Source organism: Equus caballus, chromosome 14 (assembly GCF_041296265.1).
Source record: "Equus caballus isolate H_3958 breed thoroughbred chromosome 14, TB-T2T, whole genome shotgun sequence".
NCBI classification, from domain to species: Eukaryota; Metazoa; Chordata; class Mammalia; order Perissodactyla; family Equidae; genus Equus; species Equus caballus.
Genome location: NC_091697.1, coordinates 58449581 through 58471449, shown reverse-complemented (window position 1 = coordinate 58471449; position 21869 = coordinate 58449581). Strand labels below are relative to the sequence as shown.

Here is a 21869-nt window from a genome sequence, read left to right as displayed (position 1 = left end):
TTACTCAGCTGTAGCATCAAAACCCTATGAACAAGTCTGTCAGTTTTAGAACTTACCTGTAAGAAGGAGCTATTTTTTCTGCTCCTAGTTTTGGCATTGACCCTAATACTTAACTTCTGTCAGAACTACCCCTTCAGTTTCTTCTTTCCAAAACCTTCAGATTGCAGACCACATTCTATACTCACAGAACTAGGCCATGAAAAAAAAATAAAAATAAGACAAATTCCCTTGTTCCAGAAAAAAAAAAAAATCAGTTTAGGGTAATCGGGGAACTATGAGGAATCCTTTAAGTTGATATATATTCCACGCAGTCTATTTGAAAACAGCCGTATTTAAGGGAGATTTACCTTCCTCTAAGTTTAGTTGTACACTGCCACCATTACTCATGCCCTGTCCCTTCTAGATACTTTTTACTCCTAAGAATGACAGAAGCTAACGAAACTCTTGAAACACCATTTCTCTTAGACTTGCAGCCTCATTTACAAAAAGAGCAGTGACTCCAAGTTAAGGATGGCAAAGTTATTTGAAAACTAGGCCACCTAAAACTCTGTTTCAGTCCCACTTTTCTGAAAAATGTTTTTGAGAGGAAAGAACCAAGAGCCGATAACTGAGCATTTATGTCAGCGTGTGCAGGTTTGTCATGTGTATGTTAGCACCAGGAAAGAATCTGAAAATGAAATTAAGAAAATAATTCCATTCACAATAGCATCGAAAATAAAATACTTAGAAATATTTAATAAAAAGTACAAAACATATACTCAAACTACAGAACATTGTTGAAAGAAATGAAAGATCTAAGTAAATGGAAAAACATCCCACGTTCATGGATTGGAAGACTTAACATTGTTCAGATGGGAATACTCCCCAAACCCATCTATAGATTCAACACAATCCCTGTCAAAATCCCAGCTGGCTGCTTTAGACATTAGGCACTAACAAAAGATCATTTACAAGAATGAAAATTACTTCTAGCATCTAGGAGTCACTTTTGGTTTGTAGATTAGCGTTTTAGAAACAAACAGAAATCACTGCGTCAGCCCTAACTCTGTGCCCCAAAGACTCTCTCTCGAGGTCGATTTATTGAAAAATCCACATAAAAGCCCTCACAGCCAAACAAGGCCTGCTCTGTAATATAACCTCCTTGCTGCCAGCTTTAATGGGAACAGTCCTAAATCCACCTGGAAAAAAATCTGTGGGAGTGGAGTGAGGGGAACTAGTCGAGGGAAATTGGCAAACAAATAAACAAAAGAAACAAAGAAAAAACGTTCCTTGACTTCCTTCCATAGGGTCAGAGGTTTTAAACATACAAAAGAGAAAATGCATTTAAAAAATCTTGAACATTGCATTTTCTTGGAAAAATCTGCAAGGCAATTTCCTATAAATAAATGGGACAAATGTTACATTGTTTGATGTAATCAATTGACGTATAGAGGCCATCTAAGAGCAGAGTTGGTACACTGTACTACATTTCTACATACTACATGTGCTACAACAGAAATGGATTATGTTGCAAACTCTCTAGCCCTAGGGAATCTCACTTCATCAGGATTCAGGACCAGAAGTTACCCTCTCTTTTACTCTGAAAAAGAGATCAAAAGTTGAGCCAAGATTAGCTTTTAGACACACTTCCTCTCCCGCCCAAATGACCATTTAAAAGCAATCATTTAATTAAAAAAACCACACACATGGGGAATTTATGCCTCTGACAAGAATTTATTCTTCCATTAAACAAGACTACAGCACTTTTTCTTACATCAAAAACAAGACTCCTATGAAAAGAAAAAAAAAATCGCTCAGGGAAAAAATTTAAAGCTCTCCAAAAGAATTACATTATATTTACACTTAGAAATTAAAAAGGCAGATGTTATTGCTTTACACTGATAGATGCCACAGAATGTGCTAATCCACACAGGCTCCTCCTTACACAACACACACGGCATTATATTTACAGGTCTGACACATGATGCTTTCTCCTGAAGGCGCAGATAGGCGAAGGGCATTTACTTTGCCAAACAGGCTCAAGATGTTAGTCTAGAGGACCATGTGTTAACGGCAGGTGCACTTAGTGGCTATCATATCTTCATATTCTTTATAAGTGATTGAGCCATCGGACTCAATGGTCAAAACACTCAAAGGGCTGTATTTGGCAGGTACACATGATGGTCTTGGCACTGAGGAGTCGAGCTTCTCATGGATGATGTTCTGCACCATGGTGTGAACTGGAGAGCCATACCGATGCCCAACTGCCCTGGGACAGTCCCCTTTACAGTACCGAGGGTTGTATCTTTGCGGGGCCACAATCCAGTTGTCCCACTTCAGCTGACTAAAGCTAAGTCTAAAGTCATGGAGCTCACACTCATTTTGGGGAAAAAGAAACTGTTTGAAGTACTCACTCAGATTCAAAGAAGCTGGAACCAGAGGCTTCTTCAATTCAGAGCTGACAGCTTCCTGACTTCTCCGGTGACGGGAAGATGTTATACCCTCAGCAGCCCCTTCTCCCTCTGGACAGGCAGACAGATCTCTCTTCTGGTCAGGACCCTGTGAAGGTCTCCTTTTATAGTGGAGGGAATGCCACCTGTGATAAGCCTGAGCACTTGTGTCATTCAGATATAAAAGCAGTGAGGGGAATAGCAGAAGAGTCGTGTTAAGCGGACTGTCCTGTGCTGACGGATGCTGCAGCTGGTCTTTCCCACATGTGAGATTTACAGACATGTGGATACTTTTCTTGTTGGAGGCCACTAGAGGCTGAAGGAGAGGGGTCACATCCATCTCAATCCATTTGTATTTTTTTCTAAATTCAAACTGTGAGTTAAAGGTAAATGAGTATGGAGTTCCGGGGAGAGTCTTGCTCTCTGGCTCTTTTATCACCAGGTTGCACACACATTTAACAGCAGAGGGAAAAGAAACTGAGTTGTTGAATGTGTATAACAAGACTGACTTGAGTAAGTGTTCCACAGCAGTAACACAATCCAGGTTAAACAGCAGGTCCACTGACGGAAGGGTTCCTGAGAAGAAAACACAGTCCACCAGTAGTGCTTGAATACAAACTGAACATAATAGGAAGTCAAATCAAGACATTAGTACTTTGTATGTGCTTTCTCCCTTCTCTTTTCCCACTTCCTCATGCCTCAAAAGGGTGGTGGGGGGGGGGGTGTGGAGGAGGGAGCACGCAGTTACACAGAAAATGCCAGTAATTGGGACCATAACTAACTCCCAGCAACTACAACAGGATATTTTAATCACCAGAAAATCATAATAGCTTTGGTGGTGAATTAAAACAACAAGGAATCATTATATTCTAAAGTTTTAGAGTGAATAATTTGCTCCAAACACAGAAGCTAATAAGGAAAGTGGTATTTTTCTCTTGGAGAGTCTCTAGAGGCAAACCTATAATAAAAATACTTAACAGGCTTGTTAAGAAGACATGCTAAGCCCTAATGGATGGAGTCAATAAAGAAAACTTAATGGTCTAAGTTAATTTGAAACACTTGAGACTGACAAATGGAGGCTCTAAAACCACTATAATAAAATGGGACATCAAGGAAGGAGGAAACGTTTTAAACAGCCACAAGTGACCTGTTGGGTTAGAACGATTTTCTTTAAGTCACGAGCTGGTGAATATAGATTTTTTTTTTAAAGCGCTGCTTTCTCTCTCTCTCTCTCTCTCTCACACACACACACACACGCACACACACACAAGATACCAAGGTGCTGAGTCAAATTGTTAACAGTTTGTGTAAGTACCTACTGTTCCTCTCACAAAAGCAACATAAAAAGGGAAAACATCCTGTTTAACAAAGCACACCAATAGCTATGAGATATTTTAGGCACATTTCCAGGCCAGCATTGGTAGAATGGGCAGACTAAGCAACTGGAAGTCAAAATACCTGGTTTCCAGTCTTGATTTTGTGACCTTGGACAAGATGCTAACCTTCTCCACTAGTGCTTTCCTTTAAGTCATTAAGTCTTTTCTAGCTCTAAAATCCTATCACATTAGCCCACCTTAACGCATGAGGGCATTAGGAAGAAACGGTAAGATCAAGAACCAGATTTGTTTGAATTTGGATACTGAGTATCACACAAAGTAAAATGCAATGCAAGGAGTGAGGCCCGGCAGCTTTCTGCAATTGAAAGGCAGAGTCGTCTATCATCTTCCCACCCATTAACCAATCCGCTCCTACACACCTGCCACCTGGTCCCCAGGAGCCTGCTTGTGCTGGGCACAGGGGGTGAAGAGCCGGACAGTGTTGTAGAGGTGGCCTCTGTTGGATTTAGGGATCCCCTCCTTGGTAGCATACGCCTTGTAGAGCCTCTTCATGTAGCGTAAAGCTCTGGAGTCTGGCTGCAGCCTAGGAGCCCCGCCTTGCCCGTCATACAGAACCTTGAAGAGAGCAGGAAGGAGGCCAGATCTGTTTCCGCCATTGAGAGGCTGCAGCAAGGACCAAGGCTCAGCCTCAGATTCCAACTCAGCACTAGCTGCAATCTGAGCTGCTTCCCTAGAAGCCTGAGAACCAAGGCTAATGGGAAAACACAGCCAGGCAGAGCAGCAAAACCAGAGGAAGAACTTGCTGGGAAGCGCCATGGCTTGGAAGAATCAGCAAGGAACACATTTCCCCATGCCAGCCTTCTTCCTAAAAGCCAGGAAGAGCCTAGGTTGGTCTCTTAAATAAAATTTAGGTGAGTGGGTGGGGTAGGCTCACTTCTGTAATCAGACCTCAAGGATGCCTAGCTGAAGGTAATTTTTCTCAGCTGTATATTAAACAGCTGATAACACTCTATTTATCCAATTTGTCCTCATTAGATATGGATTTATTTGGTTAATTAACTTTCCTCTCACTTTTTCCTGGCATGTATTTAAAACCTCTTAAATTATCATTATACTAATGGACTAGCTATGTAGCTGAAAGGCTAAGTGAAACTGAGGAATGATCTTAAAATGAAACCACCCGTTTTCTGAGAGAAATCAGGATTCTTAAAACGTTCTTTAGGTGCTTGCTGAAACTGTCAAGGTGTGTGGAAAAGCTAACTAATTATTCATGATGATACACGGATCTGTTGGTATGCAATTTACGATATTGGGTTTACTCTTCCTCTCCATCCTCACCACTTCTCCCACTTCCAGGTGCTTAGAATAATTATTCACTACGTGTTGATTTGGAGGGTGAGAGAAAGTCACAGCTGGCATTGAAATTTCAGAGCAGAGAATTGTTACCCAGTTCACCCAGGTCATGTAGTATAGGATATGTACTTGGAATACTGCAATATGTTTAAAAAAGGAGGACATCACCTTTAACTTTGACTCATTTTAAAATATAGTATCTTGGGACCGGCCTGTGGCCCAGTGGTTAAGTTAGGGCACTCAGCTTCAGTGGCCCCCCCGGGGTTCACTGGTTGGGATCCTGCACGTGGACATATGTACCACTCATCAAGCCATGCTGTGGCAGCATCCCACATGGAAGAATTAGAACAACCTACAATTAGGATATACAACTATGTGCTGAGGCTTCGGGGAGGAAATAAAAAAGAGGAAGATTGGCAACAGATGTTAGCTCAGGGCCAATGTTCCTCACCTAAAAACATGTATATAACATCTTGATGTCTTTTGTTTGCTCTGCACATTCATCTACACGTACTTTGGTCGAAAGGTTTAGAGATACGAGAAAATAAACGAAAGTTTTATTTTTTTTATTAATCACTCACACGGTGGCGGAATTTGTAGCGTATTGTTGTTCCTAACTGTTGAGTATGTATGTTTTTGCCTTGGAGCTGGGACCAAGCTAGAGATTTTTTTAGAAAAATGAGACAAAGGTGCACCATGAATAGCTGAAATGAGGGGATATCCAGTGCCACCCCTAAGGAGACTATTTGCAGGAAGAAAGTCAACCCACACGCATGGGATAAGACCCAGAATCAGTCTGTGCTGTACCTAGGTTGGTAAAACCGAGGTATGTTTGCAGATTTTAAATTCACTGCCTGCCAAGCCTCCCTGGCCCGTGGTTAGTAAGCAGGCTTATGAAACACACCCAACCTGCTGAATGAGAGCTTAGACCTGGATTATACACGGCCAGCAGCTCCCTGAATAGAACATTTACAGACACTCTGTAGCAAGTGAAAAAGTCAGTCAGCGGTACAGGACTGCAGGAACCTTAGGTAAAAGCACTTCCCGAGAACTCGGGGTCGCCTCCCACGCAACCTTCCTCCCCTCTCTCCCGGGAAGTGGAGCGGAGGATGGGGGACATCATGACACACGACCCCCAGGCCGAACCATCTCGGGGAAAGCGGGCTGCCGTGGAGGGAGCCTCTTCCTTCCCTCCTACCACCCCTAACAGCCGTTTAGCAATCGCTGACGATTATGTGAGGACGCTCGTGACTGAATTCGAGGAAACGTTTTACTCCATCTTGGTAAAGTCTACCCCCTGCCCCGGGAGTCGAAGGCGGCGGGCGCCGCGGGAAGCCCCAGATGCGCGCCCCTGACTTTGCACTGGGTCGCGGACGGTCTGAAAATAACCGAGCCCCGTCCCAGCAGCTGGACAAGCCCGGACGAAAGCTCGCGCTCGCGGCCGGCCGGCGGCTCCTCCCCAGGCCTCGGGGGCCCTCTCCAGGGCTGGCGGCCTGCAGGCCCTACGCGTTCGGCCAGCGCGGCCCTGGAGGTCGGCTGGCCCCTTTCTCGTCGCCTCTTTGTCTCCTCGACACCAGCCCCTTCCTGCGGCTCCAGGACAAGGCAGAGGGCTGAGGCGGAAGGTGAGGGCCTCGGGGGCCGCCCCGACCCCAAACCCGCTCAGAGCTTCTCCGCCGCCGCCAGGCCCCGCCCCCGGCCCAAGACCGCCCACCGGCAAGGTCACCGGCCTGGACACTTCTCTTCAGAACGGGGGACAACGGCGCCTTCCCCTGGAGACCGCAGGAGAATGGTACTTCCCGGAAGTGACCTCACGGCCTCCAGAGCGGCTTCCGATCTTGCCGGAAGTGGCGGACGGAGGCCGGTGGATCCCGCGGTTGTGGAGGGCGAGGTGACCCTGCTGCGGGAGCCGGGGCCGGTGGCGCGGTCTTGGTGGCCCCGGGGAGGGTGGGGCGCCGCCTGGGCTGAGGGGATGAGGAGCGCCGGGCGGGCCGCAGGGTTGGGGGCGGCGTCCCGGGGCTGAGCCCGGCGGCTGAGCTCCCTCGGTTCTGCAGGCGCCGCCGCCGCCACCGCCACCATGGGCCGCGAGTTCGGGAATCTGATACGGATGCGGCATGTGATCACCTACAGCTTGTCGCCCTTCGAGCAGCGCGCCTTCCCGCACTACTTCAGCAAGGGCATCCCCAACGTGCTGCGCCGCACGCGGGCCTGCATCCTGCGCGTTGCGCCGCGTGAGTGCCCTGGCCGGGCGCGGGTGGGCTCCCTTCCGCGGTAGTAACCACGGGTCCCCTCAGTGAGCGCTCGCCGTCGGGCAGGCACTCTGCAGCTGGCACTGCACATGTTTTCTCTGGAATATTGCTGAAGCCCCTTGATCTAGTTATATCATCCCCCCCCCCCCCCCCCCCCCCCGTGTTACGGATGAGGAAACGGAGTCATGGAGAACTTAAGTGACCGGCTCAAGGTCACTTGTGTGACTCCAGCGTCTCCCTTTGAGGTCATCTCTACCCACTTCTTTTTTCGGAGATGAACTCTTTTGTGTTAAATGCAGGAGATAGTGATGATAGTTGCACAATAACGTGAATTTACTAAAGACCACGGAGAGTACACTTCAAAATGGTTAAATGGTGAAGCTTATGTTATGCGAATTTTACCCCAATTATCTCATTAAAATATTTAAAGACGTGCCGCAGGGGAGCGATGGGGAAGGTTTGGTGGCAGGTTTTCGTTGTTAGACCCCTTTCTTTTGGTCACTTGTAAAATGGGTGTGTGAGGTAACCTTGATCATCTGGTTTAAAAGTGGTTTCTTGAAAACTAGAGGCAGGAGGGCAGAATGTGCTGTGAGGCAGAAAAGAGGACTGGGACCCTTGTGTCATATGTGCTCACTGCCTACTCTCACTTTTGATTTTTAAAGCATTTGTAGCGTTTTATCTTGTCTATACGTGGGGGACCCAGGAGTTTGAGAAATCCAAGAGGAAGAATCCAGCTGCCTACGAAAATGACAAATGAGCAACTCGTCTGGATAATGGTTCACTTTCTTTGAAAGACCTTTTTCTGGGACAGGAGCCTATATTGTCGCATCTGGAAGGCACAATAAACTTCTACGGGCTGCACTGTTGTGGTTTTGCATTTTTGTGAGCAGAGTCCTTGGCATGACTGCTAGTTTTCGAGTTCATGAACTCCCCTCTCCAGCATGAGTGCTGAACAGTTTCGGCCAGCCTGGGAGTTTGGTGAAGGATTGGGGCTCACCCCTTGTTCCATAACCTGCAAGAAAGTAGCTGCAGCTCCCCCTGCAGCTGAGCAGTTGTGGGTGGCCTGGACTGTGGGGAGTGTTGGTTCCCGCCCCTCTGCTCCTGTAACAATAAAGTCTAGTAACTATGTTGTAGTTACCGTGTGTCAGGTACTCTTCTTAGCCCTTCACACAAATAAGCTCTTTTAAACTTCTACCTTTAAAGTAAGTATCATTATTACATTCATTTTGCAGATGAGAACACAGGTGCAGAAAGGGTAAGTTATTTGCCCAAAATTATACAGCTAGTGAATCATGGAGTCTGGCGCTAAATTTATGCTTTTAAAGCTATGCTATGCTGCCTTTCCTCCTAAGGCAGGCCTGCCTTAGCCTGAGGGGAAGTCAGCTATAAAGGAGTGGGTGAGGTGACCCCTTGGCCTCTAGAGCTGGAGTCAACAAACTGCCTGTGTTTGTACCAGGTTGGAACAGTTGTTTTCAACCATATGTGGCCCTGAGAACCTAAAATATTTACTCTCTAGCCCTTTATGGAAAAAGTTTACCCCTGTTTTAGAGAACTTTGAAACTGCCTTTTTAGTCGGAAAGTTACCCTTTTCTCTTCACTAGGAAATGGTAGGGGTAGCTTTAAGCTTCTGGTTCCCTGCTCTGTTTCTAGAAACTTCTCTCCTAAGGACACTTCCTGCTGGTCCAGAGCAACTTCCACAGTATAGCTCAGCTTCTAGCCCAGGCTGTATCTATCCTTATTCTAATGATTGATGTTGCCTTTTAGGAACCAAAATTAAAATACTTCAAAACTAGAAAAAAAATCAGTAAGGTAAATTGCACTGATTGTGAGGCAGGATAAGGAGGAACGGCTGAGTCTGGCAGACTTGGGTCTGTACCCTTTGTTTTTTTTTAAAGATTGGCACCTGAGCTAACAACTGTTGCCAATCTTCTTTTTTTTTTCCTTCTCCCCAAAGGCCCCCAGTACATAGTTGTATATTCTAGTTGTGAGTGCCTGTGGTTGTGGTATGTGGGATGCCGCCTCAGTGTGGCCTGATGAGCAGTGCCGAGTCCGTGCCCAGGATCTGAACCTGCAAAACCCTGGGCCGCCGAAGCGGAGCACGCGAACTTAACCACTTGGCCACGGGGGCGGCCCTGGCCCATACCCTTTGACTGATGCTTCCTTACTGTGGGATACAGGCAAGAAATCTGCATTCCTGAGCTTTGAGTTTCTCACCCATAAAATAGATGTGTTAATACAAAGCCATAGCGTTGCAGTGACAGTGAAATGGGTGATATGTAAGAGTCTGGCAGGGTGGTGCAGGCTCAACAAAGGACAGCTATATGATGAAAACTCTTGCCCTACCAAACATGGTCCAATTTTCCTGTTTGGCTCTTTGTCCAAGTTTATTACTGGGACTAGCTACCTGGTCTGCAACATATTTGGTCATAGGCTCCTTTGAAAATCTGATGAAAGCTGTGGACCTGAAGAAAGTGTAAATACACCCATCCTTAACTTTGCATAGTTTCAACAGATTCACGTGTTGGGGTGGGGACCACTGCCTTGATAGGCCATTAATCTTTCTGTCTGTCTCCCTCTGATTTTAGGCCCAAGTTCCTAGGGGAGATGGCCATCCACTCCCATCTTGACTTCATTTTACCTTTAGACTATTTCTCCCTCGTTCTTTGACTCCTTTGGAAATACCAGCTCAAAATCAAACCTACCCTTTCTCAGCCCAGACCAAGGACTGAGCTTGTTGGTCTGAATCCTTTTTATCCCAGGCGTGCCCTGCTGAGAAGACCCTGCTGTAAGCCCTTCATGTGCTGAGCTGCTGCTTTTGGATAAAATTGGTAAAGGCTGCTTTAAGCCTCTCTCTCACCAAAGGGCTTCCCTCTCTAAGCTTGGGGCAGGGAGCTCTGTAGCGGGGCACTGAGGCAGTGGGGGCATGGAATGTGGTGAGTTGTAATAGCTCAGTGCTCCTGTACGTGATAGGGGATCTGGGATCATTTTAGGGACTATTCTGTCTGTAGAAATCCAAAAAGAAAAGGAAAACTTGTGTAAAGTTCTTAAGGGAGGAAGAGGGACCGCCGCTGTGGGCCTCAGCGCCTGTCACCCATCCCCTGGAGCCGCCCTCCTGGAGTGGCTCCTCCACCTGCTGCTGGGGCACAACCACTTGCTCATTTAGCCCTTCTTTTCCCCAGCAGTGCTCTTGCCCCACAAGGGCTTTTTATCTCTGGGCTACAGAATGTGGCAAAGGGAACTGTGTTCAGTCTGCCAATGCAGTCCCCGAGATGCAGGCCTACCTAGTGCAGGCCCAGAAGTCTATGGCAGTTCCAGCCAGCAAAAAAGCAAATGCACTTTAACCCTTTGTTCAAGTTTTACGGGGAAAAGTTTTTTCCATTTCACAGTCTTTCATTTTTTATTAGGCACCTCCTGCTCAGGGACTGCAAAAAGTTTCCAATTACTGCCAAGCCCTAATGATCTCCTCTCTGCCTGGAATGTGTTTCAAACGGCTGCTCGTGTAGCTATACCGTCTTTCTCCCATTTCATCCTAGGCACTTGCCTCAGAAGCAGGAAATCCCTGGGAGTTGTATTCAGAGTTACCAAGCTATAAGCTATCAAATGTGCTTCGGTCTCATTTTCTTCTTGTAAATTAATCATCTGAACTCCCAAATGTCAGTGCCCGAGAGGCCTCAGAGATTTACTCCCATCTCCTTGGCACGACAAAAGACTAAAGCCCAAAGAGGGGAAGGGCTGGCCTGTGGTCAGTTCCCCTACCTAGACCCCCGGCTCCTGCCTCCCAGCCAAGCATTCTTTCTCCTTCTGGCTGAAGTTGTTAAAGCCTGCGTGGCCCTTTCTGCTAGAGGAAGGAACATGTAGTTGTCTGTTTGTTCATTCAACAAAATACTTGACTGCAGACAGCCCAGATATTTTCAATTTTTTTTTTTTTAACTTCAGGAATAGGTCTTCACAGCTAGAGTGTGGGAAACTGTGGACAACTGCTGTCACTTCAGCCTAATGCTGTCTGGATTCTGCTTTGCTTTTAAAAATTTGATTTTTTGCTCCATGTTTAATTTAAATAAAACAACTACAGAGTTTGGGTAGACATCTGTTGAAATACCTTCCCTAACAGTGGTTCCTTCCACAGGCAGTCACTAATGGGTCTTTTGGGAGGAGGGGGTGCAATATAAGATAGAGGCTTGAGCCGCAAAGGCTTCTGCAGTGTTGTCATCTTGATGATGATGAATGGTTCTTTTTTGCCCTATGCACAGGGAGCTGGGGACCTCAGGCCCTGCCCTTGGCTGTGGTATTGGCTTTATAAATTAACACGAAAGTCTGGTTTGGTTTTGCTTGGAGTACAGGAAGACAGAAATGGAGGATTAGTGAAAAGTACCCATCTTCAGAACAAGCATTTTCCAAATCTCATTTGGCATGTCACTCCAGGCTGGTTAATGGGAGGCTGGCACTGAGTCCACAGACCCAACTGGCTCTAGGACACCACGTTGTTCAATCTTTTGCTTATCTAATCGGATTTGTGTTCTTACCCAATGTTCTCTAGGTCACCACATAGCCTCTTCCCCACCCCACAAAAGTTCCTAATTAAGCTCCTACCTGGGGTCATTTAGTATCCAAGCTCAGGGGTAAAGGGAAGGAGCAGCTAGCCAGTCTCAAACTGCAGGATTGGGTTTGGCATAGGTCTGCTTCTCAATGTTCCTAAAGTGCAAACAGTGCTGTCTCCTTCCAGGCCTGGCTGCATGGTCCTGAGAGGACTGGAACCAGGACAGACAGATCTGTGGAGTCACACTGTGCCCAATCCCAACTCTGAGGTCCACCATACCACCCTTTTCTCCCTTGGCAAGAGCAGTGGTAACCATCCTGTTCCACCTTCAGCTGTGCTGCATCTCCTCACTTTTCCTTGGGGAATAGGCAGCCTCTTACCAAATATGCAACCTCTGAAGATGAGAAGGACCTTGGGAAGGGCTATCAGCTAAGTTTTCAGGGAGACACCAGGCAGAAAAAGAATCTTGTTGCATTTGTTTTGTTGGCGTATCCTTCCAGGTCATGGGACGATCTAGTCTTTATATCTCCTTACTCAGAATTCACACTTTTCCCCCCAAGTTTATTAAAATGTCCATGTCATTTAATGAGTACTCATAACTACTCATGGTTTAGATACATGCCCTTTCTTGATCTAGAAACCTGCAGGAGTTCCTACTTAAGCCAATGGATGTTCTGAGCTTTGGAGATATCTCAGCCCTATGTCTGCTTCCCCGAGGCTACTGGGATATGCTTCGTAGAAGATCCTAGTCAACTACTGGGAGGAAAGGCCATAATTCAAGGCTTGCAATGATTTGTCACCACCACCATGCTCTTCTACTGATTTAGGAGCCCCTGCTACTTCCTTATTCATGTTTTTAAAGACAAAACAAAAAACCAGCCTATACTTATTCATTCAATTCACCTGTAGTCCAAGAAAGTCTCACATCAGTCCTGATTGCCCTTCCCCTGGGAGAGGACGGGTAGGCCAGACTGACCTTTCCACAGCTAGGTCTCCATTCTAGGGAAATGACCCGGAGCAGGCTGAGCGACAGTCCATCTATACAAATGAGGTATCTGGGGCACTGCAGACCATGTGTGCTGAAGCGTCCTCCCACAGAAAGGAGATAATGGGCCTTCTCCAGTTGCCTGTAACACAATAGATCAGTGCTGCTTTCCTAGACAAGGCTGAAAGACTCAACACTTTCTGAAGACTTCATTATTTGAATTCTATTTTGATTAGAGTGATCTCACTGAGCTATTTTGGAATCAAAATATGGCTAGGTGCCTGGTCTCCCTCAATGGCTTCACGTGGCTTTCAAAGGGAAAGGAGGGAGTAGTGCTGACTTTTGGTAAAACGGGCGAAAAGGGTCCAAGCCAGCAACATAATTCAAAGTCCAGGTGAGGGATCAGTAAATAGCAATGTGCCTGAAAGGCAGGCCTTGAGCACATTCCTCTGGTAGACATTAACTTATTAAATCGACCCTGATTGCAAATATAAACTTTGCCCCCATCTCACCCGGCAACCATAAGAGGCGGATCTCAGTCTATAAAGGGAAGTGAGAACTGTTCCTGGGTCTTGAGTTCCCATATCCTCCCTCTGTCAAGATGTGGCACCTGAAACTCTCCGCAGTGCTCATGATCTGCCTGCTGTTGTGGGGCCAGGTAAGGAAAGGAGGACATCAATGTGGATGTGTGGTGATGGTGGAACTATAGGCAGAACTTGAGAGCAAGACTCAGTCCTGAGGAATGGTTCCTCTGCTCTGAGTCGACAGCATCCTGGGGATGATCATTCTTCCAAGGCGTGCAGCAGGGTGTCAACTCCTCTATATCTGAGGTGAATTTGTCTTTGCCCTCCAGGTAGATGGCTCCCCAATACCAGAACTGAGTTCAGCAAAGAGAAGGCCACGGAGAATGACTCCATTTTGGAGAGCAGTTTCCCTCAGGCCCATTGGAGCCTCTTGTCGGGACGATTCTGAATGTATCACGAGGCTATGCAGGTACTCCACAAACCTGGGAGCAGGGCTGGGCAAAAGAGGCCTGGGAAGCTGGGCAGAGGAGAGATCAGCACACACACAGGCCTAAGAATAAAACTGGGATTGAGGACTGCCTGGGCTGAGCTGGGAGCTCCATGGAGCAGAACCTCTCAGGAGTTAAGAGCCAAGAACAGCTGCACACAGGTACCATGAAAAAATGACGCCTTTCTTTTCTTCGGTCTACCCCAAGACTGGGTAGATCAAGCAGAGGGAGGAAATGCAACAGAGGTGGCTCGGCACTGCTAGACCTTTGTCTTAAAAACCACCTTTTCTTTCCTTAGAAAAAGACGCTGTTCCCTAAGTGTGGCCCAGGAATGATGTCCATACCAGGGGAAAAGAAGACAGCATTCACCTACAACAATGCTCCATTCTATGGAATACTGATTAATTGCATTTTGGCTGGAGACACTTAAGTAAAGCAATATCGTGTTTTTAATATTTAAAGACAGATGTATGCTTTAAATTGGTCTCCGTTTCTTCTTAGAATGTTGATATGTAGTAAGCATAACTAAATTTGTCAATTTAGAGTTTATTTTTTTATGTGTACTATTAAATGTCTCAAATGGAAATTCTGGCAGTCTGGAATTCAAGGTTTTGAGGGAAAGGAGGATTCATTTGTATGCTATAGAAAAGAACAGCATTGCCTAATCATGATGTGTTAACTTCTCAATCTGGAAAGCATAGTGAGAATTAACATTTTTTTTAAGAAATAAAAAACACAAGGCAGGCTAAAGGCAAAAGTTTAGTAATAGCTATGTGATCAGCCTTGGCAAGTTCATAAGCTGTGACCCTGGATCTTAGTCCTTCACTTCATGTAAAGAACTCTTCAGTGAGGTGTCAAAGAAGGGCAATGTTGGCACCCACTACTTGGTGATGCGCCCAACCTTGTCTATGACTGAACAGAATGCAGAACTGGAAGAAAAATCTAGTTTAATGAAACAACAAAACCCCAAGCCACCAACAGCAGCAAAAAGGATTTGGGATTTTTGTTGGAGCAGGGCAAATTTTGATCTATGCAAAAGGACCCATGGCCAGCAAGTTCAGAATTTCTGTAATCAGAAAATGAGACCTGAACTGGTGGGACCAGACTTTTAAAGAAGAGTAGCACTGGGCCCTAAAGTACAAAACAGAACCTACATGAAAAGGGCAAAGTCAGAGTTGAAGAAGTGGAAAGAGCACAGTGTTTATAAACTTTAATACAGAAAATCTATTTGATATTTATTAAACTTAGTTTCTCCAGCTATGGTTTGGCATTATACAAAGCATCTTAATGACACAGTAGAGTTAAAAAGATCTTTACAAATTGAAATGTGATACCCTTGTCTCCAAATATTTTAATTGCCATAAATTTGTTTAAAAATACACATTAAACGCATGTTTGACACTCTAAACTTTCTATAATCTCAATACCACAAAATACATATAATATACTATACAGATGTGGAAAAATCTAGTTAGTATATAATACTTTGCTCACCATTAACAGCTTTATTATGTGAAATGCACATACTGACTTAGAAATCCTAGCTTTTGAGCCCCAAAGTACCTCTGAAATTTTAACGTATTGCAACAAATAAAAATCACAGTATATAATTGAAATTTTGGTTGAAAATGTCAGATGCCTAAATATTTTGGATAAAAGAAATGTAAAACAAAGATTTGGATCATGTACAAAACAAAGGCATCCTAACAAACACTAACAGTACCTTTCTGTAGAATCAACAAGGCTTTTAATTGATCAGCGGCCTTACCTCCCCTCCAAAACCCTCCCCAAATATCAAACCATTATTCACCAAATAATTTTAATTTCAAATAAGATAAAAGGATTTTCAATAAATATATAAGCATTTCCATCCTCCATATACAAAATTTCTTAAAACCATTCAAAACGGAGGCTAGATAGAAATTTTCATAACTGTGCTTACCAACCCCACATCTGGTCCTCAAAGGCAGTGCCTTTTCAGGTACTGCCAATTTGGCCAGCTCTGTTGGTGAGCCCCGCCCCACCCCACCCCACCCCACCCCCAGTACTGTTGAATGCTCATGTCAATGATGTGCCAGGTGTGTGCATAAAGGTGTAAAATGGGGACACTTCTTGAACAGCAACAACAAACTCAACAGTATGGATAAATCATGGCATTGATTTGAAAGGCAGCATTTCCAAATAGATATTTTCCCAAGAGGAACATAGCAGGTAGAAAATTCCAGTGGTTAAAAGCTGAAAAGAAACCCCACGTGGAAGCAGTAAGAGGTCAAAACTGAGTATTACTAGAATTTCTGGGTGGGAGCTTTTCTTCCATGCTCATTTAGAGAGCTTTTTTTGTTTGTTTCTTCTTAAGAACAGCAATTTATGCTTAGCTGAGCAAAGGTGGCAAGGAGAGGTCAATGCTGACATTCCTGAAAGTCACCTTCATTACCTGATGATTTCATTTTAGAAGGCTTAAACTACTATAAGACTTGGTTCAGGATTAACTCTAATGCTTTATTCTCTGACCAAATTCCATCAAAAAGGAGATTTAGATATTCTTTCCATTTGCTTTTCCAGAATAAGTTCTTTTTAATTAATCACAGGGTTCAAGTGAACAGAATCAGCATCTGCTTTACCAACTATTAATAACTTATTTCCTGTCATTTGCCAGCTTGATTCTAGGGTCTAGGGGTCTAAACTGAATTTCTCCATTAGTGAGTATGTGAAATTTTGCTCACAAACATGACCACTTTGGCCTCTTGTCACTACATATGTCAAGTCATTCAATACTTATCTCTTCTATTTATTTTACTGAATAGCAATCTTAGATGTGCAATATTACTTATTATTGGGGAAAAGTCTGCCTCTCCAACACACTGATACCTGAAATTAAAATGAGAGCTGTTTCACATAATTAGGGAATATGAGTTATAGGAGTCAATATGGACTTGAAATGCTTTGCTTCCCAATTTACTTAGGTTTAAAAAACAAAATCATAATCTGCCTAAAAGAGTCATTCCCCGTAGATGGTTCTGGGACCCAGAGGCAAACTCCTATAATTCAAAATACATAATGAGGCCATTTTGTTCAATTAACAACTGGAAAATTAAAATCCTTCCCACCCTGAAAGAGCCCTATTATACTACAGAAGGGCTCACATATATTTTAAAAGTTAATTTACTACAAATCATAGTAATTAAGCTTTAACAATCTAAAAGGAATACACATTGCACCCTTGAACATTAATATTCAAGGTGTCAACAACAAAGTGTCTTAGATCAATTTAATAAATAATGTGGAAATAGTTGCACTAAGCTAAAATACTAAACACACACATTTTTGACAAACTAATTTGTTTTCATACATACATACATACATATATATAAAGTGTGTATGTGTACATAATTTTAAAATCCAAAGTTGCATACCCTCACACCTAGAAGAGTGCACAGTGTACCTCTCCTCTACACAACTAGGTATCACTGACTGGAGCGACCACAGGCTGCTCTGAAACTCCACACAGTGCTGCTGGCCCCCAGAGCCAGAGCTTTCATCTCCAACAGGTGCCTTTTGTAGGCTCTTGCTTCACAATGAGAGCTCAATCAATAAAGGTAATTTCCCAAAGTTTCTGTCATTAAATATAAAATGATGCTGTCTGATCTGATTAAACCTTTCTTTAATGAAAAGAAACAAACAACAATTAAAAAAACAACAGTGAGTCTAATAAAGCCACAAGTGTGTCATTCAAAGTGCAGCCCAGATGCCTATGGATCCATCAATGCGAGAGCTCCCCAGAGCACAGGCATGTGTGGGCACGTGCACACATTACTCTAGATTGCTTTTACACTGGAGAATTAAATTAGTGATGGTCAACCTTCTCCACTCGTAAGAACTATAACTGTAAATTTATCTGAAGTACTCATTGCTTATAGTCCGTTCTTGGCTACTTGCCCAGAAAAAGGTGGCACTGCGGCAAGACATGGGCTGAATGCTCCCCAGCCAGACTGGACCTGGGCTGGACTGTGGAAGCTTGAATCATTTTGAAGGGAGTGCTCCCCATAACCCAGCCCAGGCTGGGCAAGACTACGAGACAACTTCGTCCACCGCGATCTGTTGGTTGGTTGCCTGTAAAGAGTCCAATGGTGTAGGCTGCTGCCTCCTGGCATACAAGTGTGGTTTTAAAGAGCAGTCAACAGAGTAATTTTTTAAATAGTTGCTATTTCTATAATTAACTATATATTAAGTACAAGTATCAGACTACGTGAGCTTTTAGCCGCTTGTCAAATTCTGTTTTAAATGGTTAGAGAACACTGAAGACACCTATTGAGGAAGGAGGAATGGTCACCTTTAAAGGATCCAAAATATGTGCTGGGGCAGATGAAGACACAGATAGAACTTTTGAGGAGATGGACACAGAGGAGAGGGAGTGATGTTTTCACAGACTATTACATTGAAAATTCAATTATTCAGGACAGGGTTTTGATCCATTGCCCATTACCACTTAGTGGGAAAAACCCTCCACAATGAAAAGCTTGAAAAATTCATTCTCCAAGAATTAACACAGTTTTAGGTAGAGAGTATCTTAGAGCAGCACCATAAAACATGCAGGAAACTCTGCTTTAACAAAACACCAGTGTGACCCGAGACGGACTCTTGCTGCCTTTGAGGACACACAAAGGACTAGAACACACTGGAACTCAAAGGTGCCCCACTGGCTGCTGTTGCTGGAAGTCTAAAAGCTCAGAGGATACTTTTTCCATTTCTAAGATATCACTGCAAATTAAGTCAGAGAAATCAGAGAAGGACAGGACATACATCTACTTGACTAACAGTGGCAAGTTTCTTACTGAATAACTACCATGATCACTGAGAAGTTGTCCTCGTAAGGAAAACTGTTCTAAAACACGCTAAGATTAAGTTAGAAAGATATCAGAGGCAATTTCTCCAAGGGAAAAAGGTTAAATTAAACATAATCTGTAGATTTCAATATTCAACGATATGCAAAAACAACTTGAGGTACAAAACAGTTAAAAAACTCTATGAATTTGAGGCCACAGGACAATGAAAGTTCACCACCTTCAGAAATAAGGGTAAAAGAGACTCAAAAAAACAGAGGATTCACTGCACCACTGGGCTTGGAGATTTTCCATCCCTTCTTTCCTATTTCAAGCCTTAGAAATTATCTATAAATTGCAGGGCAATCCTTTTTTCTGACTGAATGGATTCATTTTTGGATTAAGGAGAAGGACAAACTATTTTTTTGAAGCAGCATTACCCAATAAGTTAGACTAAGTCATGCACCAAAGCATTAGCTTTTCTGAAAGAATTAATCTTATGTGAACCTAAAAGAAAATTTAAAAGGAAAGAGAATTTAGCATTATTACTGCAGAAGACCAACCGTATGGGCGATCTGGTCCTAGTGTAAAACTTCATCTGTAAACAATCCACAGAGTCTTCATTTAAAGGTAAGATTTAAGGCACACCAGACATGATAGGGGCACTAAAAACAAAAGAGAGAGGGTACATTTCTCACCTTTGACTCCTATATGCACCTTACACGGAAAGGTACTTTGATATACAACTCTTACAGAGCTGGCTTCTTAAGCTCTACTCTACTCCCCTCCCCTTCCCAAGAGAGCTCACACTGAACCAAGATAGGTACTTCCCTAGTGTGAATTTTCTGATCCCATCAGAAACATACATCATTGATGAGGGCCTTCATAATACAAGGGGAGTAAATACAAGATAGGTTTAAAAGGAGAAATCCATCATCTCTACATCTGGCATTAAAACTGTAAGTTATATAACAAAAGCACACACGCCAAAGCTCCAGCCCATTCCTACATCAGTCCCCGCATGCTCCTGTGAGAGCATCACAACCTAGTGTGGAGAAAACAGTTTTTAAATAAGAATTCTGAAGAGAGATTTTACCCTTCAAACATCATCAATGAGAGATATAGGCAGCAACCCTCAAGAGTTGGAGCATCCTTTGTTCAACTGTAACTTACTCTGTTTCAGTTAAGTGTCAAATTAATAATTAGCAACAAAAAAGAACACATGGTTTTAATAAAATCCATAAAGTTCAAGATTGTCCTTTTATGAAACCCTTCACATGATATGCTTCTCCTAGAAAGTTTGCCTGCCCTCTTTTGTAATGCATTAAATGCAAGTTATAGTCACCTTGTGATTGCTATAGTGTTATTAACACACATTCACAGTTCTTGAAATAATGCATACCAAATCAGACACATTTCACTTTACATCCACATAGAAAGCCTCTTCTCACATTTAAGTGATTTTTCATGTGTAGAAGAATATCTTTAATACTAAGTATAAATTCTGCAATAATAAAATTGTAGTTAAGATTTGAAATAATATCAGGTAGTAGGTGTAGAAAGAACATGTCCATATTTTAGATGAACCAACTCTTACTCTTAGAAGAGTTACCACAAAAAGACATTATTAGGTAACAAAGCTCCCAAAGCATATAAATAAAAATTGCCTTCATTAAATTTATGCTAAATATTCAACAGAGTAAATTTATAGGCAGAAATAACTAAGTTTTAAACTAGCCCCAATCTGGGAACTTAAAGAAATTAAAATAAATAGAATTTCAACTGATTAGTTATGAATTACAACTAGAATTTCAATCTTATTACAGATCACTGAAACCATCTTATCAGTGTGCTGCAGATTTAAAAGCATCTCAATAATTTTTCATATTGGGAATATTGAAGGAGTCAATTGACATGATGGCTTTGGGTTATAAAAAACAACAACACATGAACCAGGGAGGAGAAAACCATTCCTCATTCTTAGTGTCGACTAGGTGGCGCATTATGGCAGTTTTCCTTCGTGATGTGACACAGTGTTGTGGAGAAAATCAGAGGCAACGAGAACATGTTCAGTTCAAGATATCAACTTGGTATCCTGGCGAAGCCAGTGCAGTCCCTGCCGGGTATAGCGAACTAGGTCTGCCATGATGCTTGCGTTAAAGATGAGAGGGCCCATTGCTTTATCCAGTTCAGCAAAGAATTCTAGAAAACCAAAAACACTCATTAAATGACACGTACTCTTTTGAATCACTGCTTTAAAATTTTTAGTCTAGACTATGAAATAGTAGTCATATGAAGTCAAAAAACACTCCCTCCTGCACTAAAATGAGAACTGTCCATGTTTTAGAACAAACTATTCCATAGTCTCTCAAGTTATATTTTTTCCCTAAGTCCTGAAACATTTTAAACAGACTGTATGGTCAGGAATTAAGTGTTATACATATAAGCAGAAATCCACTGATGGAAAAATTGCTAGTATGCCATAAACATTATTAAAATGAAGACCCAGTGCCACAATGTACTGTTACACAAAACATTCTCTGTGTACTGTTTTTGTATAAGAAGGAAGTGGTACAAAAAAAGAGGCTGTTCTTTGCATGTTTCCCCATAAGACCCCTGTGAGGTTAGACATCAACCTTTCTGCTGTAATCATATGCCATGCAACATTGATAATTTAAATCCTATGTTTTAGACAGTAGTTTAAAAATGTAAGGAACGGAAATGAAAGGATTCTTCCTATGTGAACAAATGTAGGCTGAGGTGCATGTGAGGTCAGGTGTAGACAGGAGGAGGAGACAACAGTATTCTAACATTTGATTCCAATGCAATTTTTGGGAGATGATAGAGGGATGCAGAACTCAGAAAGTAAGGAGAGCTTTTACACAGGCAGAGAAAAAGGGGTCATTCTCATGATAAAGATATCAGCCTACTCAAACAAGGCAAGAAGTAATCAAACAGTTGATGAGAAAAGGGTCTTCTTTATAGAACCCCAGCTAACAAATGCAGAAGGAGTATCAGAATAGGAAATTCCTAATAGAATTTTCTATTTCCTAATGGAATAATGGATGTAAGTAATGATCATCAATGGATGCTAAAAGCATGAGTTAAAGTTTATTAGGGAATGTTACAACAAACTAAGTCAGGATGACA

The 21869-nt window shown here is 43.2% G+C and overlaps 4 protein-coding genes across 11 annotated transcripts in view; 2 read left to right on the top strand and 2 right to left on the bottom strand.

The window, feature by feature from the left end:
- Window positions 1-1693: 1693 nt before the first annotated feature.
- On the bottom strand, window positions 1694-6109 carry GDF9 (growth differentiation factor 9). The gene is made up of 2 exons (XM_001504427.5): window positions 4186-6109; window positions 1694-3005 (listed from the first exon to the last, which is right to left on the bottom strand). Exons 1-2 carry the CDS (start codon window positions 4580-4582, stop codon window positions 2047-2049), a joined length of 1356 nt encoding a protein of 451 aa, XP_001504477.1. The 5' UTR covers window positions 4583-6109; the 3' UTR covers window positions 1694-2046.
- Window positions 6110-6873: 764 nt separating this feature from the next.
- On the top strand, window positions 6874-8226 carry UQCRQ (ubiquinol-cytochrome c reductase complex III subunit VII). The gene is made up of 3 exons (XM_023617706.2): window positions 6874-7007; window positions 7171-7347; window positions 8028-8226. The coding sequence occupies exons 2-3, from the start codon at window positions 7194-7196 to the stop codon at window positions 8120-8122; spliced, it is 249 nt and encodes an 82-aa protein (XP_023473474.1). The 5' UTR covers window positions 6874-7007; window positions 7171-7193; the 3' UTR covers window positions 8123-8226.
- A 5169-nt stretch (window positions 8227-13395) lies between these two features.
- LEAP2 (liver enriched antimicrobial peptide 2) lies at window positions 13396-14485 on the top strand. Its single transcript, XM_003362819.5, has 3 exons — window positions 13396-13545; window positions 13741-13880; window positions 14198-14485. Exons 1-3 carry the CDS (start codon window positions 13489-13491, stop codon window positions 14232-14234), a joined length of 234 nt encoding a protein of 77 aa, XP_003362867.1. The 5' UTR covers window positions 13396-13488; the 3' UTR covers window positions 14235-14485.
- Window positions 14486-15094: 609 nt separating this feature from the next.
- The window catches only part of AFF4 (ALF transcription elongation factor 4), a 93296-nt gene continuing 86521 nt past the window's right edge, over window positions 15095-21869 (bottom strand). For all 8 annotated transcript variants that reach the window (XM_023617700.2, XM_023617702.2, XM_070234348.1 and 5 more), the window contains one exon: window positions 15095-20921. In XM_023617700.2, the coding sequence (XP_023473468.1) occupies window positions 20794-20921 (128 nt within the window). In that variant the 3' untranslated portion in view covers window positions 15095-20793. The remainder of the gene's footprint in view (window positions 20922-21869) is intronic.